General features: G+C 46.4%; 2 protein-coding genes across 3 annotated transcripts in view; both read right to left on the bottom strand.

Moving 5' to 3' along the window:
* Positions 1 to 15,352, bottom strand: part of LOC139228497 (neural cell adhesion molecule 2-like) — a 127,279-nt gene extending 111,927 nt beyond the window's left edge. The window contains exon 1 of the mRNA XM_070859560.1: positions 15,259 to 15,352. The gene's annotated coding sequence lies outside the window, so the exon portion shown is untranslated. The remainder of the gene's footprint in view (positions 1 to 15,258) is intronic.
* mfsd14a2 (major facilitator superfamily domain containing 14A2) overlaps positions 1 to 26,900 on the bottom strand; it is a 96,446-nt gene that overhangs the window by 2,188 nt on the left and 67,358 nt on the right. Inside the window, exons 10-12 of one of the 2 annotated variants that reach the window (XM_070859561.1) lie at positions 19,085 to 19,182; positions 17,626 to 17,792; positions 15,353 to 15,569 (exon numbers count right to left, since the gene is read on the bottom strand). In XM_070859561.1, the coding sequence (XP_070715662.1) occupies positions 15,357 to 15,569; positions 17,626 to 17,792; positions 19,085 to 19,182 (478 nt within the window). In that variant the 3' untranslated portion in view covers positions 15,353 to 15,356. Of the gene's footprint in view, positions 1 to 15,352; positions 15,570 to 17,625; positions 17,793 to 19,084; positions 19,183 to 26,900 lie in introns of those variants that run through there. The other variant, XM_070859562.1, reaches the window with a different exon arrangement.

Below are 26,900 nucleotides of genomic sequence, written 5' to 3'. Positions count from 1 at the left end.
ATGGGGAGACACTCATCAAGGACACCCGAGGCAGTCAGAACCCGCTGGAAGGAGCACTTCGAAGATCTCCTTAACCGAGACTCTGCCTTTGCCTAGAGTGTCCTCGATTCCATCCCACAGCATACTACCCATTATCATCTCAGCAAAACCCCAGCCCTGCACGAGGTAGAAAAGGCCAGCCATCAGCTCAAGAACAAGGCGACGGGAGCGGATGGAATCCCCGCTGAGGCACTAAAGCATGGCAGAGGCACTATTGGCTCGAATGCATGACCTCGTCTCTCTCATCTGGAAGGAGGAGAGCATGTCAGGAGATTTCAGAGATGCAATAATCGTGACCATCTTTTAAAAAGGGGACAAGTCCGACTGCAGCAACTACATAGAAATTAGTTGCAGGAGTAGGCCATTCGGTTCAATAAGATCATGGCTGATCATTCAACCTCAGTACCCCTTTCCTGCTTTCTCTCCATACCCCTTGATCCCTTTGGCCGTAAGGGCCATATCTAACTCCCTTTTGAATATATCTAACCAACTGGCCTCAACAACTTTCTGCAGTAGAGAATTCCACAGGTTAACCACTCTCTGAGTGAAGAAGTTTCTCCTCATCTCGGTCCTAAATGGCTTACCCCTTATCCTTCGACTGTGACCCCTGGTTCTGGAACTCTCCAGCAACAGGACCATTCTTCCTGCCTCTAACCTGTTCAATCCCGTCAGAATTTTATATGTTTCTATGAGATCCCCTCTCATTCTTCTAAACTCCAGTGGATACAAGCCCAGTTGATCCAGTCTCTCCTCATATGTCAGTCCTGCCATCCCGGGAATCAATCTGGTGAACCTTCGCTGTACTCCCGCAATAGCAAGAACGTCCTTCCTCAGATTAGGAGACCAAAACTGAACACAATATTCCAGGTGAGGCCTCACCAAGGCCCTGTACAACTGCAGTAAGACCTCCCTGCTCCTATACTCAAATCCTCTCGCTATGAAGGGCAACATGCCATTTGCATTCTTCACCGCCTGCTGTACCTGCATGCCAAACTTCAATGACTGATGTACCATGACACCCAGCTCTCATTGCACCTCCCCTTTTCCTAATCTGTCACCATTCAGATAATATTCTGTTTTCCTGTTTTTGCCACCAAAGTGGATAACCTCACATTTATCCACAATATACTGCATCTGCCATGCATTTGCCCAATCACCTAACCTGTCCAAGTCACCCTGCAGTCTCTTAGCATCCTCCTCACAGCTCACACCGCCACCCAGCTCAGTGCCATCTGCAAACTTGGAGATATTACATTCAATTCCTTCATCTAAATCATTGATGTATATTGTAAATAGCTGGGGTCCCACTGCAGCATCTCACTGGTCACTGCCTGCCATTTTGAAAAGGACCCGTTTATTCCGACTCTCTGCTTCCTGTCTGCCAACCAGTTCTCTATCCACGTCAATACATTACCCCAATACCACGTGTTTTAATTTTGCACACTAATCTCATGTGGGACCTTGTCAAAAGCCTTTTGAAAGTCCAAATACACAACAACCACTAGTTCTCCCTTGTCCACTCTACTAGTTACATCCTCAAAAAATTCTAGAATATTGGTCAAGCTTGATTTCCCTTTCTTAAATCCATGCTGACTTGGACCGATCCTGTCACTGCTTTCCAAATGCACTGCTATTTCATCTTTAATAATTGATTCCAACATTTTCCCCACCACCGATGTTAGGCTAACCGGTCTATAATTCCCTGTTTTCTCTCCCGCTCCTTTTTTTAAAAAGTGGTGTTACATCAGCTACTCTCCAGATCCAGAGTCAATAGAATGTTGGAAAATGATCACCAATGCATCCACTATTTCTAGGGCCACTTCCTTAAGTACTCTGGGATGCAGACTATCAGGCCCTGGGGATTTATCGGCCTTCAATCCCATCAATTTCCCGAAAACAATTTCCTGACTAATAAGGATTTCCTTCAGTTCCTCCTTTTCGCTACACCCTCGAACCCCTAGTATTTCCAGGTTATTTGTGTCTCCCTTAGTGAAGACAGATCCAAAGTATTTGCTCAATTGGTCTGCCATTTCTTTCTACAGAGGAATTTCCCTGTTAACAGCAACTGGGAAGGTCATCGCTAGAATCCTCCTCAACCGTCTTCTCCCTGTGGGTAAGGAGGTCCTCCTGGAGTCACAGTGTGGATTCCGTCCACTACGGGGCACAACGGACATGATCTTTACGGTGAGATGGTACACACTGGAGCCACGGTGCACCGGTGATGGAGGGAGTGAATGTTTAAGGTGGCAGATGGGGTGCAAATCAAGTGGGCTGCTTTGTCCTGGATGGTTTCAAGCTTTTGGCCATCTGTCCTAATATCCCTTTATGTGGCTCGGCGTCAAAGTTTTGTATTATAACACTCCCGTGAAGTGCCTTGGGATGTTTTACTATATTAAAGGCGCTATATAAATACAAGTTGTGTATAATAACACGAGGCAGTGGGGTCTACGTTACAATCATGAAGTTCGGATTCAACCACTTATTGCAAATTTCCTGTGTTCTTCTCCATCAATTAATGCAAATTTCTTTTGCTCCTCTGTACTTTATTGCAAACAGCTTGATGCCTCCCTTAGGAGAAATGTAAAGAGAAAGATGTGCATTTAATATAGCGCCTTTCACCTGAGGATGTCCCAAAGCACTTTACAACCAATGAAGTTCTTTTCACCGTGCAGTCACGGTTGTAATGTAGGAAACGTGGCAACCAATTTGCGCACAGCAAGCTCCCACCTACAGCAATGAGATAATCTGTTTTTTTGTTATGTTGATTGAGGGATAAATATTGGCCCCAAGGACACCGGGGATAGCTCCCCCGCTCTTCTTCAAAATAGTGGCAGTGGGATCTTAACCTCCACCTGAGAGAGCAGACTGGTCCTGTTTATCGTCTCATTAAAAGTAAGACACCTTCGACAGTGTAGCACCCCCTCCGTACTGCACTGAAGCGAATGCAGCGAGAGCCATAGCCATTTACGGCACAGGAGGCAGCCATTCGGCCCATCGCGTCTGTACTGGCCATAAAAGAGCTACCCAGCCTAATCCCACTTTCCAGCTCTGGGTCCGTAGCCCTACAGGTTAGGGCACTGCAAGTACACATCCAAGTACTTCTTAAATGTAATGAACTTTTGTGTCTCTACCACCCTTTCAGGCAGTGAGTTCCAGACCCTCACCACCCTCTGGGTGAGAAAAGTTCGCAACTTCCCTCTGATCCTTATACCAATTTCATTACATCTATGGCCCCCTGGTTATTGAACTGTCTGCCAAGAGAAATAGGTCCTTCCTATCCCCTCTATCTAGGCCCCTCATAACTTGTACACACATTTGTTCCTGAAATTCGGCAATTGGGAAAGATACTCGAGTGTTTCGGCAGGCTATTGGATCATGGTTGTGGCTATATCATAGTTAAGCCTGCTCTAGCCCTCACTTTTAAATTGGGAGAGTGAGGGGGTCAAGGGATAGTGATGAAGGACTCAAACCTGAAGCATCCATACTGCTATCTGGCATGACATCAGCCAACTCAACAAGACCAGTAATCAAACCGTGGACCTCTCTGATCTGTATGCTGAATGCAGTCCTGAGAGAGTGCTGTGCTGTCAGAGGTGCCGCCCTGTGGATGAAGATGTTGAACGATCCCATGGCTCTTCTTGAAGGTCAGGGACTCCCCAAGCCAACACCAAAACAAGAGCAACCAGCCATTCATTTCATTGGTTTGTGGGATCTTGCTGTGTGAAAATTTCCTTACCCAAGTTACTTTAAATTTTAAAAAAAAGTAATTTGCATGAAGCACCTTTGAGACACAATGAGGAATTAGATAAATGCAAGTCTTTGTGTGTGTGTGCTTCAAGCTAGGCTGTAGATAGACCCACTCAGCCAAGTCCTTTTATTATTGAAGTTTTAAATTAAAAAAATTTGATTAAATTGTTAACATCCCTTTATCACTGCAACATAATTCCAGAGGCAAAAACTTTTGCATACAAATAGGACACTGATATACTGTTCAAGAGTTTGTAATTTGAAAATGGTTTGCATGGGAAAACTGGTAACTTGTCAAGCAAGAAATTATCGATTAAAAAAAAACTGCAATTCTTACATGGCTCTCCGCCCCAGATTATAAAGACTTGCATTTATATTGTGTTTTTCATGACCAACGGACGCCTTAAAGCACTTTACAGCTAATGAAGTACTCTTGAAGTGTAGTCACCGTTGTAATGTGGGAAACGCAGCAGCAAACTCCCACATAGCAATGTGATAATGACCAGATAATCTGCTTTTGTTATGCTGATTGATGGATAAATATTGGCCCCAGGACACTGGGGATAACTCCCCCGCTCTTCTTTGAAATAGCGCCTTGGATCTTTTATGTCCACTTGAGGGAGCAGTCGGGACCTGGTTTTAACGTCTCATTCAGAAGACAGCACTTCCAACAATGCAGAACTCTTTCAGCAGTGCACTGAAGTGTCAGCCTACCCACTGAGCCACAGCTGACACTATATTAGTATGTAATGCATCCACGAGATGATGGGGGTATGAGCTAAAGAAAAAATACATGCATTTATAGTTTTAGCCTGTTGAAACATCTCAAAAATATTTCACTATTAACAAGCTCTCACAACCAAGATAGATGAATGACTGATTAATTAATTTGCCTGTGTCCTCCAGTACTCTGCTTTTCTTCAAATAGCACGATGGGAACAGATAGACAGAACTTTGGTTTAACATATTACTTGCATTTACATAGTGCCTGTTACAACCTCAGGATGTCCCAAAGTGCTTTACAACCAATTAAGTAATTTCTGGTGTAATCACTGTTGTACTGTCCAATGGGTCCGTGCCACTGTTTAAGCTGCACACGAGCCCCAACCCACCTCACATCATCTCTCAGCATCAGCAACTCCTTCGATTCCTTTCTCATGTGCTTATGTAGCTGCCCCTTAAATGCATCTCTGTTGTTTTCCTCAACCACTCTTTGTGGTAGTGAGTTCCACATTCTTACCACTCTCTCCTGAATTCCCTATTGGATTTATTGGTGACCATCTTATATTGATGGCCTCTAGTTCTGGTGTCTCCACAAATGGAAACATCTTCTCTACATCTACCCTATCAAACCTTTTCATAAATTTGAAGACCGCTATTCGGTCATTTCTCAGCCAAACGAGATTTTCTCTAAGTTGCGCAGCTCTCTCGGCCAGTCCGTGCAGCCCAGGACTGGTTTTTCCGATATTAAACTGGGAATGGGCCAAGCAGATCCTTAAAGGGGCCACACACCCAAAAGATCAATTAGGGGGCACATTGGGGCCAAGATGTAGATAATAACCAGACAAGACAGTCAAAACCACTCAGTAGTTTCATGTACATTTTTAATAAATACTTTCCTTTGACAATTCCTATTTACAATTTGTACAGTTTTGGTAGGCACATTTGAAGGAGGCAGCAAGCTTTAACCAAAACCTCCAAAGACAAATTAAAATGTTACACCTTGTAATCTTTGCAGGAGCTGCACTGAATCCAGTGTCTGAGACAGCAGACATTTCAAGCTGTTTTAGAGCAGGTTTTTTTTTTTAAACACTTGGCAAGGTTTGCTGCAGAAACGTCTGGTAGCACACCTGGAGACGTGCAGTTATTTGAAAATGCTGACGGCTGATTCTTCAACACTTCGTAAGTGAGTAAAGAACAAACTCGCACTGTTCACAATCTCAGGCTGTCCCAAAGCGCTTTACACCCCAAGTACTTCTTGAAGTGTAGTCGCTGTTGTAATGTAGGAAACGAGGCAATCAATTTGTGCACAGCAAGCTCCCACAAACAGAAATGAGACTAGTGATCAGATAATCTGTTTCAAGTGTTGACTGAGGGATAAATATTGGCCCAGGACACTGGGGATAAACTCCCTTGCTCTTCTTCAAAACAGCGTTGTGGGATCTTTTACCTTTACCTGAAGGGACAGACGCAGCGCAGCCTCGGTTTAACGCCTCATCTGAAAGACGTCACCTCCGACAGTGCGGCACTCCCTCGGTGCTGCACTGGGAGCGTCAGCCTGGATTTTGCGCTCAAGTCTCCGGAGCGGGACTTGAACCCACGACCTTCTGATTCAGGAGGTCAGAGTGATGCTCGCGGAGTCACGACTGACACAAGGTGCTTAACCAGGGGTACACTTGGCTCATATTGCAACTCCAGCTGTAAATCCATAGCAGATTCCCAAGAGCTCTATTGCATTGCTGTGGGATTTTTTTTACAATGTAGGATTGGAAAAGGGCAGAGAATGATTGTGCACTCCCTTGTGTGAAGCGCAGCTGTGTGCACTAGTCCTTTGTCCTGCTTTGAATGTACGATGAGCTGATCAGTTTCTTTTTTTTTTTAAAAAGCACTGTACAGGTGCTCTCCTTGCTCAATAGGTGCTGCACATAAATCGAATGTAGGAAACCAGGTCAGTGCCTTGACAAGGAGTTAACACAAATCTGATGCAGGACACAGGCCTGGTCCTTTACTTTTGTTGTGTTATTTTCGGTGCATGCACCAGCCTTCCAGATTTAGGCAACAGATCGGATCGAAAGGAATAGAACTGAAAATTCTTTGGGCCGCGCATCTCCCATCTTGGTGCCTTAACTAAAACCCAAATAGCTGCACATGTTGCATACAGCTGACGAATCCGAGCAGTCTTTGCCTTTTAAAATAGTGTTTCATTTACATCTTCAACTCATTGCCTCGGCATGAGCACAAGCATTATTTCCCATTCATTAACTGATTGCTAATTTTCAGGGGAATGATAGCATCAGGGACTCTAACGAATGTAAGTCGGGGACCAGCACAGGGAGTGAATTAGAAAACTAACCATATATTATTAGCATCACTCCAACTGACCGGACAGCCTTAAAACCGCATTTTTTAAATTCCCTTTTCTTCCCCCATCCCCTCGCCAGTTTCTCTCTTTTCCGGGTTACAGTTTCAGAGGTACTGACCACCCTCTAGTACCAGCAACACCCCCACCCCCCCCAACGTTCCCTTTAAACTGCACAGCCGCGCAGCGCCCTGCAGGTCCCGCGCAGCCGGTAAGATGGCCTTTAGATAGAACGTGCACGTGGGGAGGTTTGAACACCCACGCAGCCCGTTAAAGGGGCCGCACGGGCCAAACAAAAATTAGAGGGAACTTTGCCCCCGACCCCTCCCACCCAACCCCCGCCCCACCCCCCCCCACCCGAAGTGGCCACTCTTCCAAGTGCGATCCCAGCGTACGACCTCACCGTGGAATTCGCTACAGCTAATCCTGATTCTCACCCGGAAACCATGGCGTTTCCCAGCAGGGATCACGCAGTGCCTTCACCAACGGAGTCAGCAGAGGGAGCACGGGATAAGCAAATCCAGAGCTCATTCTAATTTACAGCAGATATATGATATAATGTAAACAGACTCTGAACACACACAGCCCACAGTGCAAACTGCTCGTAGAGCAGGTTTCCATCTCTCCTAGGGTCAGGGTGATGAAAACATTGATTGAGTGCCCTGGGGGACACCTAGGACATCATGTTAACAACTTCACACTAACCCATTTTAAAAAGAAAAGGGATATAAAAGCTGACTATCTCAACTAAACTCTCATTAAACTGCATGCGTGGTCAAGGCAGGCCTGTCCAGCATAGTAAAGGGACTGGCAGATTCTTCTGGCCACAAGAGGGTGGCCGGTGAGAGAAATGTGAGGGAAAAAAATGAAATTAAAAGGGGGGGGAAAAAAAAAATCAGGCCTTTGGTTGAGTGGGTGACAGGCGGGCTCTGTTCTGAATGGAGAGTATACCCAGGGGGAAATAAAGAGCCAGGTATCACGACTGTGCATAACATGAGAGTCAAGTGGAAGAACTGATACGACCCAGTGGGCCCCACACCGAACGGGCATCCCACATTTAACGCAGTGGCGTGGCATGTACTCGGATACGCCAGTATGTTAAAGCAGCATGCACTACCCTACAGCTTCAAAAACTGAGAATGGCAGCTGCCCGACATCCACCACTTGAGCGAGGAGGGCACGGGAGAGGCAGCCAGTTACTGCCCTCACTGGCTCGGTGAAATCCAACAAGTGCCACTTCCATCACTGTTAAACTATCCTGCCCTGGCTTCCCAGCACCCGCTTGCCTCTCTGAAATCCCACCATCCGTGAAGCTCACTTCTCTGACAGCAAGTAATTGTGCATGTGCAGGGGATAAGAGGAGATGTATTCTAGAAACACTGCCTATTGCAGTACACGGAACCGGCACTAGTCAGTATAATTGCTATTTACTCTTCCTTTCAAGAAAAACAATGCAGTCGGCAGTTTTCACAATCACTCTGAACCTGCACCTTGATAAAAGATATTAAGTTGCCAAGAAATGCAATGCTTGGATCTGAATTTCTAACCACAGCCCATTGAATCAGCAGCTCAATCTAAATACAGACAGAACGTAAACATGATTAAGTTGCTAAGACTGTATATGGTGGACAAGCCATCGTTATCGCTCCCAATCACACTGCAACCTGAGCATTAGAACAGTGGAGCGAGTGGGCGGCTATGAAAAACAGCCCCATGCGGGAGATTGCAAAGCCCCAGATACACGCCCCTGTTCAATGGTCTCCGACTCTGAAATTTGCAAGCAACGACTGTCCCGTCAGTTCTGCTTTAGAAATTCAAGGCCACCCAAGTTCTAAGTTCAAAGATTAAACTCGAAGACCTCCTGGTCACTGTTTAACGGGCCCGTTTGCCATCGGCCCACCCTGCGCTCGACAACACTGATCGGATCGTGCGTTAACAATACCGGCCTGAATTTTCTGGGGCCCCAGCTTCCCAGCTTCCCCCCTCCCCGGTGTGAGTGCATCAGAGTGGAATCTCCTGCCCCCAAAGGCAGAGAACCCTGACCCCAATTCCAGGGGTGGGATCAATTACGCAGCCAGGCCCCCCACCCCAGCTAAAGGCGATTCACCCCTCCCAGGCAGAGAGGACTTCTCGATGTCCCAAACCGGCCAAAACTTGCAACTCCCGCTGGGGCCACTCTAACTGAAGGAGGTGAGCGATCCCCTCCGGATCCATGACCCGACCCCAGTAAAGCTTTGGGGCTTTTGGGGAGGACTGGAAAAGGACATGTACCTGGTCACAAGTTCTGCTGAAGCCTTGAGAGCTTAAAGTGATGAATTGACCAGAGAACCCCCTCCGAACAATTACGCTCTTGGGTCAGATTAACAGTACTGGATGTGTTGGTGTAGAGGCTACATTAGCATTGGTAGGGGTTGTCTTAGTTGGTGGAGGCACAAGGTTGGTCATGCAACTTAGAAGGTCCTCGGTTCAGTCCTTGGTCTGCAAGTACGGAACAAATATTTCTTGCAATAAAATTCATGATTAAAAACATTAATAATACTTAAACACTTTCCTCAATGTCTTCAGGTGAGCTAAAAGTCTCAGTGGGACAGAAACAATCTTGGACGGCTACAGATGGAGGATTAGTTAACCTAGTGGATGTTCTTCTGTGAAAACACAAAGCAGGGAGCTCCCAGCCTCGAGAGAGCTCTTCAGGCAAAAATAAAAATGGCTTTTTGCCCTAATTATAAAAGTAAAAACGCTTGATCTCAAGGGCGGGATTTAGAACATCTCCCCTCAGCCAATCACGGGCGCCATTCACAAATGTCATGGAACGCCTATGTCCAGACCCCGTGCTCTCCCAGCTGATGGGAGGAAATTCCTCTTTTGGGGGTCAAAAGAGGAAGAATGGAACGGAAAACCATTTGGTTATTTCTTTTTTAATTTACTCACCCAGCTTGGACAGAAGGCTACTGCCTACAATAACCAATAAGGGAATTAAGGGTTATGGGGAGCGGGCGGGTAAGTGGAGCGGAGTCCACGGCCAGATCAGCCATGATCTTGTTGAATGACGGAGCAGGCTCGAGGGGCTAGATGGCCTACTCCTGTTCCTAATTCTTATGTTCTTATGTAATATGGCTGCAGTGTGCCCAGCTGTACAAGGCTCCTGCTATCTAGGATGGTTGTGTTGGTGGAGACCCCTTTCCTATCCTGGAGATGGCCGCACCGAGTGACGCCACTACTTCCAGCCAGAATGGAGATGATTGGGTAATTCCACTGCCAATCATGGCTGGAAACTGCACTGCTGTCAGTGACTGGGACTGATTTTAACGCTCATCATTTGTATTATGCAACTATCTTCAACTGACTGCAGAAATCAGCCTACTTTTAGCCAGAGAAGTTTGTTGTCGTTTTGGTCACAAGTTTTGTTGCCTCTAGTTAATAGAGACTCCTTTAAAGTAGACTCTGTAGACTGTTTGGTGTAGTGCATTGTTTAAACCGACTATTTGCTGAGTCAATAGACTAAGTTTGCTGTAAGGTAGCCTTGTTCCAACTCATTAGCTGACACAGTGGTGTCAATGGACACTCTCTGCCTGGAGATAATCAAGACATTGCTTGTGGAGGAAGCACTGGCATCAAGATTTTCCGACTCTACTGCTGTATTTTTGAGGAAGTGGCGGCTTCCACTACCCCTCCTCCATCTGAAGTAAATACCAACACCTCAATATCCTAGCGAGACCTCAACACCAGGCTCCCCACTGAATTCACAACCTTTCTGCTCCCAACACACTCTCTCAGCACATTAACAAACTGGTAGCAGCAGCATTTCAAAGCCAATATTTAGAAGATTTCAGGAGCAGGACTGTATTTAAAGATAACTTACCAAGTCCTGAGATCCACTAATGAGGCCTCTTTCTGTGGACCCATGGCAACCTCTGGCACCTCAGCCAAGCGGCAAGTCATCATGCGAGAGTCTGGACGGCGAACGTCAACTGTGGGGGCATCACAGCCAGGCATGATCGTGCTCTCATCTGACATCCATGAAGCTATCGCTTCCCAGCAGGGGTCAGTGGATAGCGATGAGGAGAAATGAAGAATGGCTGATTTTGCCAGTAATTCCATCACACCCTCTGGTCCAGGGATGCTCAGACCAACGGTAGACACTCACTGAGATTGGTCAGCTTGCTGCAGACCAAGGACTGGACCTGGGACCTTCTAAGTTGCATGACCAACCTTGTGCCTCCACCAACTAAGGCAACCCCTACCAATGCTAATGTAGCCTCTGTACACCAACACATCCGTTAATCTGACCCAACCCCTACCAATGCTAATGCAGCCTCTGTACACCAACACATCCGTTAATCTGACCCAACCCCTACCAATGCTAATGCAGCCTCTGTACACCAACACATCCGTTAATCTGACCCAACCCCTACCAATGCTAATGCAGCCTCTGTACACCAACACATCCGTTAATCTGACCCAACCCCTACCAATGCTAATGCAGCCTCTGTACACCAACACATCCGTTAATCTGACCCAACCCCTACCAATGCTAATGTAGCCTCTGTACACCAACACATCCGTTAATCTGACCCAACCAGCTTGCATGCTGCTATTGAAGGTAAGATGAGGAAGTACCATCACTGTAATCACTGGGCAGTTTGACCCAACAAACTCACCCAACCACTGCCTAAGAAAGATCTGGAAACATTAGCCAAACCAGTAAACTTTTTGGATTTTGCTGCAAAATATTACCCCACCCCTGAAAAAGCTCCAAAAGTAATGTTCATCCTAGAATAGCTGTAACATAGCGCAGAAATTAAGGCTAAGTTGACTGGTGCCCATTGCCAAGAAAAATCTAGAGGTCATCTGAAATCTTGTTTGGTTTTTTATATATATATATATTATATATATATATATATTTCTATAATTATATAATAAACTTTTACAATAAATGTTACACCAACTATCTTAGTGTACTCAATTACAAGTACAATTATTATTATTTGAGGCCTATAACAACCTCTCAATGCTCACATGGGAGCGGCCATAAAGATTATTATCCCATCAGATTGTACTCGTCATATGGGTAATGAAATATTAATCAAAAGTCATAATTTGTCTATTTAAAGCTGCGATTAAATGTTTTTTTTTGTTGAGTACACCCATTTTAATCAGGGTGTTCCATAACCACGTGGCAGGGAAGTGAATTGGTTCGGACCTTCAGTAGTGCGTTGCATCACCCCGGGTTCGCTCTCTCTCGCCTCGCCCGCCTCCAATCTGCTTCAGCTTGCAAATATTCAGCATTCCTTGTATGGAACAGGCTGTTTACCTGACCACTGCGATTGAGGGTCAGGACATCATCAAGGTTGGGTCACTTGGCTGCTGCACGCCAGTCTTCGAAGACCTCGTCCAAAACCGACTTGTTCGTGGCAAACACGAGTATTTGGCAGGGTGGGCGGGGGAAATTGCAGTTGGCTTTAGCAGAAGTGGAGGAGCACCCCACGTCCGTGTTGGGATGAGATGCATCGCGACTACGGTAGATTGTTATCTTTCTACGGACTCGTACGAGACATCATATTGCACTGTTAGTTAGTGGAGTGGGAGGGTCACTTGCAGTGAGAAAGGAGGAAAACAACTGCCCACATAATGGGGAGTCAATCACCTTCCTTCCCTCCTTTCTCACGTAGTGGAGTGATTTACCCCCTTCACAGGGAAGAGAAAACTGGGACCAGGTTTACAAAAGGTACCCATTGTAAACCCCGTCTCTCTCCTCCCCACCCCATTTCAAAATACAAATATTCTTTCTCCGCAACACAGACAGCAAAACTAAATAAAATTTAGAGCCGTAATAAAACTGGACACGTAACTGGAAATGAAACAATGGCACAATAATAAAAAAAAGGACCAGATGTTACGAGCGGAAATTTCATCCTGATGTGCGAGCTCGCAAAGGGCAGCAGGGGCTTTGCAGTCGGTGAGTTATCTCTGTCAGCAGGTCAGCACTTCATTTTGCTATTATCTTGTGCTGTAGACCAATAGTATCGACCGAAGAGCAGCAGAGCCATTTTACTCCGGTTGAGGGGAGTGAAGAAATGGCTATTCTGAGAGTGCGGGATGCACACCTACAGAAGCAGCGATAATCACTGAATTCGGTCAGGCTCGTTCCACTCCTGGAAATATTCTGCACCCTGCTTTCATTACAAAGCGACAACTACACAAAACGCAAACCCCAGCCGTGGCAATTCTGGATCGTCAGTAATCGGGTCTATAAATCCTCTGCCCCCAATAGACACAGGGCGTCAAGACTCTAACCTGCATGAATGCCCAGAGTAAGAAATCTCCCAGGATCAGAAAGATCTTTTGTGTTCCTGGTCTTCTCCCCCCAAAGGCCCTGGTGGTGTATGATTTACAGACCCTCTGGCAGCTCACTAAATTGGCATGTGTGAACGTCCACAGCCGAGAGTCAGCAGGCGATTTGAATTTGGGGAGGGGAGGGGGGGGAGAGAAACACATTAAAGCAGAGGCAATCCTGTCCTCACCCCAATAGCCACATTCGCACTTTCCAGCAGGAGTCAATATGTGGCGATCAGGAAGGGGGAGCTGTGGCTGGAGTTCCCCTCTGCCCAAGCGTGCTGGGACACACTAATACTGCCACCCCTTGTGGAGACCATCCAACCCAACAGAGATTGGAAATTCAACCTGGGATCTGTATGGCTCAGTTTACAAGTACCCTTTACCAAATGCGACCACGGGTAAAGTCAGGGTGAAGGCAGCCAATTGGTTTACAATAAATCCTCTGCCAATCGGTTACCCTCAGGGTCAAAATCCAGGTGCCTCTGGAATCCAACTAATCTCACAACAGATTGAGTTCACTCCTGGACTGCAGCTGGAGGCAGTGCAGAGTAAACCAGCTACGGATTCTCCTCCAATGCCTGCCCACTAGTTGCAGAAGCAATACAACACAGCCACAACTTCAGATCCTTTTGACCTGCAGTGTCCCACAAATGCGAAGGGCTGCGAATCGAGCCCCTTCACCCAAGATGGATAAACCGGATGGAACAGGCAGCTCGTTGGGGACAGGAGCCAGTATACACAGCAACTCCAGAACTCGATTAAGGTCTGGTTGGGTGCAATGCGAACCTCAGATATAATGACGCTTTGTACTGCAGGGTGATTAGGATGCACACTTGCGCCCAAAACCCGCTGAGTTTTGAATCGCGGCTAGACCAGCGAGGGAGGGAGCTTGTCCTGCATCAAGAAAACAAGGCGAGAAAGTAATTGGAGGGAGTGCGAGAGATAGGGTCTGTTTGAGCTGCTCGACACCCTTCTGCTTTCATGGTTAGAGAATGTGACGTGATACAAGGGCTGTAGTGTTCATGATATGACCTCAGGGCCACTTGCCCTTCACATGGCCCTTGGCTTCAAATCAAGGCCTTTCCCTATGTGGGGTGTTGATTGGCCTGGGAATAGTGCTGCTCGGTCGGTTTTTTCTGCTCTCCAGCCTGCTCCCCGACCCCCTCCCAAAAGGGAAGGGACTGCGATGGGAATCAGGTGGTCACTGTGCTTGAGAAGTCACAGCAAGCCCCACATCCCATCACCGAGATGTGCAGCGTTGCCAGAGCGTGGACCCCAGTTCCACTGGGAACCCCAGAGAGGAATGGCGAAGGGGTTGGAGGTGGGGGTGGGGAGAGGAGAGAGAGAAATGCAGGTGTCCATGTGGCCACCTTAATAAGTGGCTGGATGGTCGCAAACTGGGGGTTTACACTGCCAATTTGCCGCTTTTGAAAACAATTAGATGCTTAGTCACAAGACCAGTAAGACAGGTTTCAGCCGACAGAGCTACTGCAAACCATCTCCCCACCCCCTCAGACTGAAGTTGCTTTTACATTGCCTGGCATCTGCAGCAGACTGCCGTCCGATCCCAGAATCGTAGGTGGCTAAAAGCGGAATTTAAAACTCGCCAGAACTCACTCGAAGCCGGCCAGCCAGAAGACCCAATCATTCATTATTTGGTTTTGCGTGGATCATCCTCGCTGCTGATCTCCGCAAATCCCAGCAGCGTTACGATTGGCTTGCAGCCGTCTGCACGATGCTCATTCCGGGAAACGACAGTGCAATTAACTGGAGTAGAAGTAGCAGAGCCATTTACCAACTGGCTGTGACCGACCTCTGACCTCTTGCACAAGGCAGCAAAACAGGGAGGAGTGACATCCTTTAATGAAGAGACCCTGGGGGTTGCATCAACTGCTGTAAACAACCCTAAAGCCTCCAGACTTCAATGAGTTGAACAGGGGGAGGGAAGGGGACCAGAAAGCGATATGAAAAGAATTGTTTTTAAACACATTCAATTTTTTTTTTTTAAAGTGACGAGACAAACCTTTTAACTTCCAAAAAATTAAGAAAAATACCAATGTTAGTATTCCTGAAACGTAAACCTTGGCGTGGGGAACCAGGCCCGATCTCGAATTCCACCTCCAGCTACGCGAGAGTGGGCAGCTCTCGGCCGTCATACGCAACTGTCTTGTAATAGAGGCTCCTTGCCATCGGGGCTGGTGCTCTGCGGGCTGTGCCCGTGACCTTGGGCACCGTTACTGTGCTTCTTCCAGCTGCCCGAGCGCAGAGGCACGCCGCTGTGCTCGGGGATGAATAAGGCGACTAGCAGAGACAGCAAGACTGAGCATGCTCCGAAGAGGAAAGGAGGCCCGGGGATTATGGTGCTCTGAGAAGCGGAACAAGGGAGAGAGAGAGAGAGAGAGAGAGAGAGAGGAGAGAGAAAAAAAATAAGGGATTAGTGGAGTTATAAACTTGCAGGCCTTTTAAAAAATTAATTCATTCAAGGACAGTTTATTTCTCAGTGTTAATAAAAACAGAAAATGCTGGAAATCTCAGCGGGTCAGGTAGCGTCTGTGGAGAGAGAAACAGAGTTAACGTTTCGGGTCAATGACCCCTTGTGATCAGTCATCAGACGAAGGGTCATTGACCCGAAACGTTAACTGTTTCTCTCTCCACAGACGCTACCTGACCCGCTGAGATTTCGAGCATTTCCTGTTTTTATTTCAAATTCCAGCATCCGCAGAATTTTGCTTTTGCATTAGAGATTATTTTTCAAACTCATTCTAGGAACGATTTAACATGAGGCAACTTGTCAATATCATTCATCAAAATATTTTTATTTCAATATCCTCAGTTTTCTTGTATTCACCACTGTTTTGTTTATCAATGAAGAGGAGAACTAGAAAGCTTACACGTATAGAGCACCTCACCACATTTCAGAGTGCTCCAGGTGTGAAGAATTACTTTGAACTACAGTGACTTAAGCATACAAATATGACAAGCAATTTTGCACACTGCTAGCTCCCACAAACAGGAATAAAGGTGGATAACCTGTTGATCTGTTTTTAGTGGCGTTGGTTGAGGGAGGTACGCAGGCCAAGATACCAGGAGAACTCTCTACCTTCAGCTGCCTGGGCCCCAAGCTCTGGAATTCCCTCCCTAAACCTCTCTGCCTCTCTCTCCTGCTTTAAAATGTTGCTTAAAACTTACATCTTGGACCCAGTTTTTGGTCATCTGTCCCAATATCTCCTTATGTGGCTCAGTGCCAGATTTTGTTTGTTAACGCTCCTGTGAAGCACTTTGGAATGTTTAACTACATTAAAGGCGCTATATAAATACAAGTTGTTATTGCTGGTCTTCCAATAGTGTTAGGAGATCTTTAACATCCATCTTTAACAAGCAGATTGGGTCTCAATTTAATTCTCATCAGAAAGACGGCAACTCCAACATAGCAGAAGCCACAGATCACAGACAGACCCATCTCTGGACATTGCTTCCTAACATTTGGGTCAGAAGAGCATTGGACCTGGTGTGGGAATAGAATCTCTCAGCACAGGAGACCATTCTGCCCATCGAGCCTGTGCTAGCTCTCTGAAAGAGCAATCCAATTAGTCCCACTCCCCCATCTCTTTCCCCACAGCCATGTACATTTTTCCTTTTCAAGTATTTATCCAATTCCTGTTTGAAAGTTACTATTGAATCTGCTCCCACCGACTGTTCAGGCAGCGCTTTCCTGATCGCAACAACTCGCTGCGTAAAAACACTCAACTACGCTCTGCTTCTTTTGCCAATTATCGTCAATCTGTGTCCTCTAGTTATCAACCCCTCTGCCACTGGAAACCTTTCTCCAAGGCCCCAAGCTCTGGCACTCCCTGCCTATACCTCTTCACTTCTATCTCTCTATCCTTCTTCAACACGCTCCTTAAAACATACCTCTTTGACCAAGCTTTTGGTCACCTGCGCTAATTTCTACTTCTGCGGCTTGGTATCAATTTTTTAAAATCTCATAACACTCCTGTGAAGTGCCTTGGCAATTCCCTATGTTAAAGGCACTATATAAATACAAGTTGTTGTTGTTATCCACTCTACCAAAATTTTGAACACCTCTATTAAATCTCACCGTTGCTCTAAGGAGAACCACTCCAGCTTTTCCAGTCTCTCCACATACCTGAACTCCCTCATCGACGGTACCATTCTGATAAATGTCCACCGCACCCTCTCCAAGGCCTTGACGCCCAGAATTGAACACAACACTCCAGCTGAGGCCTTATCAGTACTTTATAAAAAGGTTTAGCACAACCTCCTTAGCTTTTGTACTCAATGCCCCTATTTATAAAGCCAAGGATTCCGTATGCTTTTCCAACAGCCTTCCCAACATAGGTTGACAGCGCCTCAGGAAGCTACTCGAGAGAGCTGTGCCCACAAAACACGGTTTCCTTTACCTCGTCGGTGGGATTCTGCATGTTTCCTTTCGGAGCTTTGCCTGGGTTGTCGACATCTCCCATTTCATTCAACTCCACGTGGAAAAGGTAGAATACAAATCCATACAGTGCCGGGCCAAGGCCATTGCACAACCCTCGGATTCCAGTGATCATTCCTTGTACAACTCCTGTGGGAAAAGGGAACGAACAGCTCAAAAAGTAAATCCTCCACTAAGGACTTCACGTTCGACCGTTGCTCGTGGGATGGGGTACCCAAGCGAATATTAAATCACAAATAGTATTTGAATAATGGTACTTGCAACTCAAAACATTAGCAGTTGTCCCCTCTACTCATATCCTGGGGACACTGGAGCTTCATTGGGGAATGGTTCCATGTCCTGGGGACACTGGAGCTTCATTGGGGAATGGTTCCATGTCCTGGGGACGCTGGATCGTCACTGGGGAATGGTTCCATGTCCTGGGGACACTGGAGCTTCATTGGGGAATGGTTCCATGTCCTGGGGACGCTGGATCGTCACTGGGGAATGGTTCCATGCCCTGGGGACACTGGTTCCATGAGTAGCCCGATACTAGCTCACCCAAGTGACTGCGTGTGGGTGTAGGGAACAGGCTGTAGCTGCTGATAAGGATTCTGTTGACATTTACACTCACTCTGGACCCAGCTTTTCTTTGTTTACTTGCCCCATTACCACCCCCTTTTGCCTCGCACAATCATCCCTTGTGTCATTTAATCTCTCCTGCCTTCCACCCAATCACAGACCTTCCCTTTTGTTCTTCTCCCTCCCCCCCCCCCACCCCCTTCCTCTGTACTTGCCTAAAACCTGTTAGACCTCGAACTATTTCTGGTACTGACGAAAGATCATCGAGCTGAAAGGTTGAATTTGCTTCTCTCTCCACAGATGCTACCTGACCTGTTGAGTGTTTGCAGCATTTTCTGTTTTTATTTCTGATTTCCAGCATCTGCAGTAAGACAGGGAGGGACAGGCAGACAGATGCACACAGAAACACACCACACACAAAATACACACACACAACAGACAGACCCACACGAGCAATGGTCACTTGAGAACGATTAGAAACAGTGCCCCAGGCCTAATCCTTCCTTCCTCCTCCGCCCCAACCCCAGCCTACACCCCCCCCCAAAGGCACCAGATGCTGCGATCAGTTTATGCAGTTCGGGGGTCCGACCAGGGACCTGCCGGCCCGTGTGGCTTCACACCGAGCCAGCGATCCTGCAAACAGAAAGCCGACAAGAAATAACATTTCACATTCACCGGATCGCCAAGTGGGCAGGTGGGGACAGGGCTGGCAAAATCATCCCCGACCAATTAAAAAAAAAAAAAAGAAATCTGACAACGGCTCTCCTGTTACCCAGACCGCAGTTTTGGAAAGGTTTAGAATGGTTTGTGCACCTGCTATACACAGTGCCTGGCCCGTGGAGAATGGGCAAGTGGCCTACCTTGCTGATCCGGATCGGCGTTCCTGGAAACCAGGGCGCTGACCGCTGGGAAGGTGATGCTGGACATGGCGGCCACGGCCCCTGCTGCCCACATCATCCTGCAAGATCAACACGCAAACAATCAGTGCCAACATACCAATGGCGGACACTGGGTCTCCCGGCTGTGTTCTACCGGTTAAACGCCCCGCGGTTCAGAGACATTATAAAATGCAGACACTCCATTGGAATAAGGAAGCTGGCTTCAATAGTTGATAGAGAATTCAAGCTCTGCAGCCCAGCTGCAGTTTTGAAAAAAAAACACAGACCACATTGCATTAAGTCATCAATCAACTTGACATTTTAGGACCTTGGGTAGCGAGCCAATTAAAGGTTAAAAAACTATCAATTGAGCCAAGGTCAAAGGCGGCGAGTTCTTTTCTGTAAATTGAACCAGGTATAAGTACAGCCATTTTGGCCATGTGGTCTCAGAAGGACAAAGGCCTGGTTTAAAGCCAGAAGCTTGTTGCTGCTGCCAGAATAAAGTTACATTAAAACTACAACCGGAGTTCGCATTTCATTGAAAATTAAGAGACCTAACAATTTTGGCATCACGAACACGATCGCTGAGGGAAGAAAATGAATTTTGGACATCGGACCTACATACTGAGGTAAGGACTCCTCTTTATAAAAGTCCTCGGTCAAAAGTCTAAATTCGCCTCTCCTTCTACGCGATTCCGAAAGCCTCCGGTTTGCGAACCCTCCGGTTGGTAGTCGGCTCGAGGTCCCATAGACGTCTAACTTTGGCGGTGTGTTAGTTAATTAATCACCGACCCACTGATCGGCTGGAAAGCCTATGACTTGAGACCCCAGTAAAGAAATCAGTATTATGGCAGCAGGAGATAAGGGCAAAGAATTGCCTACGACTGTTAAAGGTGGGCAGGCACCACCTGAGGTTTCGATAGATGAAATCCTCGAACAGTTGAAAGAATACATAGAGCAACAATTCAACTTATCTAAAACCTGTATTAAGATCGAACAAAAGTACGGAACCTCCAAAGGACAATGGTCCTTGGACGAGATTAAAAGGGTCTGGGGAAAAACGACCCGTATGAAAAATAAAGAGCGAACTAGATAGTCCCTAGCCGTTATGGGAAAGATCCGAAAGCGGAATGAAATTATAATGCGTTCCCAACATGATCGAGAACTGACCAGTACAAAGGACCAATTGCAAGCTGTTTGTGCACAGCTCCGACAGAAAAGGCTTGAACTTGAAAAGTCGGAAGTGGAAGTTAAAGATCTTAAAGGTGAAATTAAAGAATGGAAAAAATCATTAGGTCAAGAGACAGTAATAGGAAAAGGAAAATGTATCGGTCAATTCCCAGGGTACCCATGTTTGGATAAATTAAAAGCGCAAACCCGAAGACACGACCGAGGAATAGATACGGATTCTGAATCCTCTGATGATACAGGGTCGGAGGATGATGAAGAATTAGGGGTGCGCTTTGCCCCATTTAAAAAAAAGACAAGTTGTGGTCAAATCAGAAGAGACTGCGGATGAGGGCGGAACCAAAAAAACGAGGACAAGGGTGTATGCAGAATACTTATTTCATGATCTGGCAGACCCAGAGAAAATTGATAAATGGTCCAAGGAATTGCCCAATCCAAAGAAAGGGGGAGTGAAAACGTGGGACCAATTGGACCGCTTAAGAAATATATATCAACTTCATCCCTGGGACGGAGTGCAAATTTTGACCATAATGGTGCCAAAAACACAGGAAGAAAATTGCACGACAAGGTAGAAGAAGCTTTGGGGCAGGATGAGCAAGAATTAAACGCAGGATGGGAGGCGATTAAACACTGGCTGCAAGCCTTCAGTCCAGCTAAGACAGACTGGGGAAAAATTGCAGCCTGCCAACAGAAAGGAACAGAGGAGGTCCTGGAGTATGATGAGCGGTTTAGATGCATGTGGCTAGAACATTCGGGTATGAATAATACAGATGAGGAAATGGATGAACAAGTGTTTGGACTTCTGAAAGCAGCTTTCGTGGCAGGTCTAAAGCCAGAACTGTCCAAAATGCTTAAGGTAGTGTTACCGGACTGGGAAGGTAGAGGAACTACCTTTGCAGCATTGGTGGATCGATGTAATCAATTAGATCGGGATATGGGAGCTAAAGTCCGAGCTGTACAGACTATGGGGTGGAAATCCCAGGATTTCGATAAACAGTTATTAGGAAAATTACCCGGAAAATGTCATTATTGTGGGAAAGAAGGTCACTGGGCCAAGACGTGCAGGGCAAAACAGAAAGGTCGTGGCTGGGGAAGAGGACGCAGCCAGGGATACAATTCAGCCAACAACCCAGGCTTGTCACAAGATAACGACCTCATAGAAGCATTTAAGCGACTGACAATACAACAACAGAAGGAGTTACTTGGGATAGCAAAAAACGATTAGAGCCCACCCTGGTCCACCTCCTCGCACTAATACAACAAAGGGGAGAAGGGCTATATATAACTGTGAGGGTGGGCGATAAGGATGTGGACTGTCTTTTAGACACAGGGGCGGAATTAACATGCTTACCCCTACAATATGGAGACTTTTTGTCGTTGGATGGTAGGGCACGTACAGCCTATGGAGTTGGGGGCCATAAAATGGAAATTAAAAGGACAACACCGGTACTTATAGGGCTGGGTCCACATGAACTAACCACGCCGGTCTGGATAGGCCCAGTAGATCAACCCCTTTTGGGAATGGACGTTCTAATCCAAATAGATTCATCGTTGCATTTCGAGAATGGTCGGGTGGCATGGTCAATTAAAACTTTGAAGAAAGAAGAATTGAAGGAACACCCGATATGGACTAAAGATAAGAACGATTGTGGCCTACTCCAGGTGGCGCCTGCGTCATTTACCGGGACCAAGTCTCCATGCACCAAACAGTATCCCATCAGTCCAACTGCCATCGCGGGAATCTTACCGATTATTCAGCAATTGGAGAAACAAGGTGTGCTTATTAAAACGCATAGCTCCTCCAATAGCCCCGTGTGGCCGGTACAGAAATCTAATGAGACTTGGCGTTTGACTGTCGATTATAGGAAAGCTAGCCAGTGTATTGATCAAAAAGCTACTTTGGTCGCCAATCCCTCCACCATTTTTAATGCCCTCAAACCGGAACATAAATATTTCCCGGTTATAGATATGGCCAACGGATTTTGGTCGGTGCCTCTGGTACCGGAGGTTTGACAGTGGTTTGCTTTCACGGTCCAAGGACAATAGTATATTTGGACCCGGTTACCGCAGGGTTTCCACAACAGCCCTACGGTATTCCACATGGCTTTACAAAGCCATTTGCGAGAATTACCTCCCCTGTCATCCACAGTCATCCAATATGTAGACGATATCCTGCCAGCGACAAACACGAAAGAACAGCATGAACAAGATTTACGAGCTTTGCTGGACCACCTTTGCCTGAAAGGACATAAAGCCAGCATCGACAAAGCACAAATATCCCAAGAGATTGTATACCTGGGGCAAAAGATTTCACAAGGAAAGAGAGAACTTACCCAGGATAGAACTGCAGCCATTCGGGCTGCTAAAAAAACCACCACTATTCAGGAACTAAAGTCCTTTTTGGGATTGTGTAACTTTAACAGAAATTGGATTGACTCCTTCACACAGCTTGCTCAGCCATTGAATGATATCTTAAAGGGGAAACGTGCCTCTAAAGAAGCCATCACCCTCACTAAGGAACAGCAAGAGGCCTTCCTGAGTTTGAAAAAGGCTGTGTGTTCGGCACCGGCTCTGGGACTCCCCGACAGTGGTAAGCCGTTTACCCTGTTTGTCCATGAGAAAGAAGGATATATGACAGCTATACTCACACAAGAACATGGGGATCGGCAAAGACCTATTGGCTATTATTCGGCAAAACTGGATGCGGTAGCCCTCGGATGGGGAAGTTGCCTAAGGGCCATGGAAGCTACATGTCGAGCGGTAATGATCACTGCGGGTCTAGTCCTCGACCAAAAGCTGATTGTCAAGTGTCCCCACACCGTACACGCTTTGCTGTCTATGAATAGAATGTCTCAGGTGACGGCAGCAAGATGGACCCGCTGGACAGCAGTTTTGGAAGCTCCTAATCTCCATATCGTCCGGGCCAGCCCGGTTAATCCCGCAACTATGCTCCCGATGTCAGAATCGAGGGAGCAAGAGGGGGGAGAATGTGAAGAGCAGAACTGCGTGGAGATTTTAAAAGAAACAGAAGAAGCAGCCTTAGCAGCAGAGGAGCCTCTGCACAACCCAGACCTCATCCTGTTTACAGATGGTTCCTCCTTTGTTGACAATGGTACCAGAAAAGCAGGATGGGCAGTTACAACCTTATATGAGGTAGTGGCAAAAGGATGTTTACCCTCAGGAACGTCAGCACAACAGGCCGAGTTACAGGCCCTGTCAGAAGCATGTCGAATAGCAGAAGGACAGACAGCTAATGTCTACACAGATTCGCGTTATGCTTTTGGTCGCTCACGACTTTGGTCTGTTATGGCGGAAAAGGAGATTCCTCACTGCTGCTGGTGCACCTATCTGAAATGGAAAAGAAGTCCGAGACTGACTGGAGGCCATACAATTACCTCAGGAAGTGTCCATCCTGAAGTGTAAGGTCCATACCAAGGAAAATACCACAGAAGCTCAGGGAAATGCCCTAGCCGACCAGGCAGCTAAAGATGCCGCCTCACAGGGCGTTCCCCCAAAAGAACCAACACAGATGTGCAGATTGAAAGCACTCCGGACTCTGACACGAGACCTTCAAACAATGCAAGGCGAGTGCTCCAGAGAGGAAAAATGGACATGGATCGAGGCAGGAATTAAGCTATGTGAAGATGGTGTCTGGAGACAAAGAGTTACCGACAAGCCAGTCGCGCCACAAGCGCTTATGCCTTTTTTAGCCCAACAGATCCACTCGTGGGGACACTTGGCCTCACAACAGATGACAGCACGGTTCCAGAAAAGCTGGTGGGGTCGGGGATTTTAAAAACACGCCCAAGCTGGTAGTATGCCAGAAAAATAATTCTGGACCCATCACGGTAATGCCCCAACTGAGGCCCCCTGCCCCTGTCGGACCATTCCAGCATCTGCAGGTTGATTATATATCTCTTCCTTCATGCCAAGGATACACTAACATTGTCATGGTCGACAGATTCTCTAGATGGGTAGAAGCTGTCCCAACTAAAAGAGCCACAGCCAATCACACTGCAAAGATTTTGTGTAAGGATTACATTCCCCGATGGGGAGTCCCCAGTAGCATTGACTCAGATCAGGGAACACACTTCACAGGTGCTGTCTGCCAAGAAGTCTGTAGGTTACTGAACATTACGTGGGATTCACTGTCCTTATCATCCACAATCATCAGGACAAGTAGAACGAATGAATCGAACTCTGAAACAACAGCTTGCCAAATATCACCAAGAAGGAACACCATGGCCCCAGGCACTACCAATAGTGCTATGTAGCATTAGGGCAACCCCGAACAGAACTACAGGTCTAAGCCCATTTGAAATTATAACAGGAAGACCCATGTCGCTGCCAGGAACTATCGATTTAAGGAAAGCTGATGTTCACTTAATGAGTGACACTTTGTTATCATACTGTCAGAACCTAACCAATGCTATTAGTTCTGTTTCCCGACAGGTATCGGCAGCTTGGGGTAATCCACCCGAAGGAGGACACGACATCATCCCGGGAGTCATTGTGTATATGAAAAAGTTGCATAAAGAACCTTCGGGTGCCAAGTGGGAGGGACCTTATCAAGTGTTATTGACCACCCAGGCAGCTGTTAAAGTCCAAGGAAAGAAAGCTTGGATCCACGCTTCACACGTTAAACGAGCACCTGTAACTGAAGCTGAAATCTAATAAGGACAATTACTTTTTGCCAAAATGTATAAATTTACTGTATTACTGACTGTAGATATTCTAGGCATAGGCCTACTTCTTACTAGCCGACCCTCTGCACCAAAGGTAAATAGTAGGGTAGTAAGGGAATTACATGTAAATACCTTTTTATATGTGTCATACATTTATGCCAAACAAGGTAACATTTCTAGTTGTTGGGTGTGTGCGCATATTCCTACTCACTCAAAGGGAGGGATTCCCTTGAGGCCAGTTCCCTTGAATATCTCGGAAAGGGCTGAGTGGATAATTAATCAAAACAAAACAGGCAATGCGTTTCAGGATACGGAAAACTGGGCATGTAAATGGAAGTCAGCAGGTTACAATCTGACTACCTTTGAAGGGGGATACCAACCGTGCTACAATTCCAAACGGCCCCATTTTTTGTTATCACTAATACAACGGGAATAGGAAGACCGGGGGAATTGGTCTGTCTGATTAGAAACATCAAAGGAGGCCAAAATATGGGGTATAGTAACTGCTCCAGGAATTATAATGTAATCAAGCCACGGAACCGTCCAAACTGGGCCGATGTGGGAATTCTTAACGTAACGGGGATTCTGAATAAAACAGATGGAAAAGCCTGGGCAGGCCCCGGAGTGTTGCTGACAAAGAAACAGCTAACATTCATTGCATATAATGGCACCTATTGGGTGTGTGGCCACAAGGCCTACCCTTGGCTGCCCCAGAATTGGACGGGATCCTGCTATTTAGCCTACATTGTGCCTTATATGTATCATATAAAGTCACTGTCGGAACATTTACACCATCCTAAGAGAGCCATCACAGAAACAAAGAGGTTCTTTGCCATTCTGATCCCCAGGCATGGGACCGCCAGACTGGCAAGGGAATCCATTAACATAGCATCCGTTGTGGAACGGGTAGCCAACGATACCTCAGAGGCCCTAGTTCAAATCAATACAGAAATGGTAGCAATCCGCACAGTAGCCCTACAGAATAGACTGGCCCTTGATTACATCCTGGCTGAAAAGGGAGGTACTTGCACCCTACTCGGAACTGAGTATTGCCCGTATATCCCAGATAGCTCCGAAGAAATGACCCACTTAGTGGAGCATATCCAAAAGGAGATAGAAAAACTTAAGCAACCCCCATCATTCACTTTGTGGAATGGAGCCACTGAATGGCTAGGTTCAATAGGAACTTCATTGGTGGAAGGTTTAATTCTATTTGTTGTGATTGTTTTACTTTTATATTGTTTGTTTATGTTGATTAAATGTTGTTGCGACCAGGTGGCTGTAGCTGCTGTCCCGCAGGTGAGACACCTTGCAGGTCCCAGCAGACCGTCTGTACGTGGCACAGGGGTATGTTATGCTTAAGGGAAGGTTGTTTACTGGTTGAATTAAGATATTGATTTGGATTAAATTGGAATAAGCTTAATTAACCTACTAAAACCAGACTTCCATTGTGGCCACGATGGAACTCAGGTTGGTGTAAATTTGTGTGGAAACTACTAGTCCGGACATGTGGCAAAACACATCAACAAATTTTAGAAGGAAACTCTATTAATATGTATGAAATTATTTTTTTAGAATGTTTAATCAGTGATATCTGATGTTTTATGATTCAGTTTGTGAAAGAATCAAAGGGGGGATTGATAGAGAATTCAAGCTCTGCAGCCCGGCTGCAGTTTTGAAAAAAACACAGACCACATTGCATTAAGTCATCAATCAACTTGACATTTTAGGACCTTGGGTAGCGAGCCAATTAAAGGTTAAAAGACTATCAATTGAGCCAATAAGGTCAAAGAAGGCAAGTTCTTTTCTGTAAATTGAAGCAGGTATAAGTACAGCCATTTTGGCCATGTGGTCTCAGAAGGACAAAGGCCTGGCTTAAAGCCAGAAGCTTGTTGCTGCTGCCAGAATAAAGTTACATTAAAACT

This window comes from Pristiophorus japonicus, chromosome 18 (genome assembly GCF_044704955.1).
Source record: "Pristiophorus japonicus isolate sPriJap1 chromosome 18, sPriJap1.hap1, whole genome shotgun sequence".
Taxonomy (NCBI): Eukaryota; Metazoa; Chordata; class Chondrichthyes; family Pristiophoridae; genus Pristiophorus; species Pristiophorus japonicus.
Note: the sequence above shows the minus strand (reverse complement) of the source record. Positions and strands in the feature narration are given on the sequence as shown.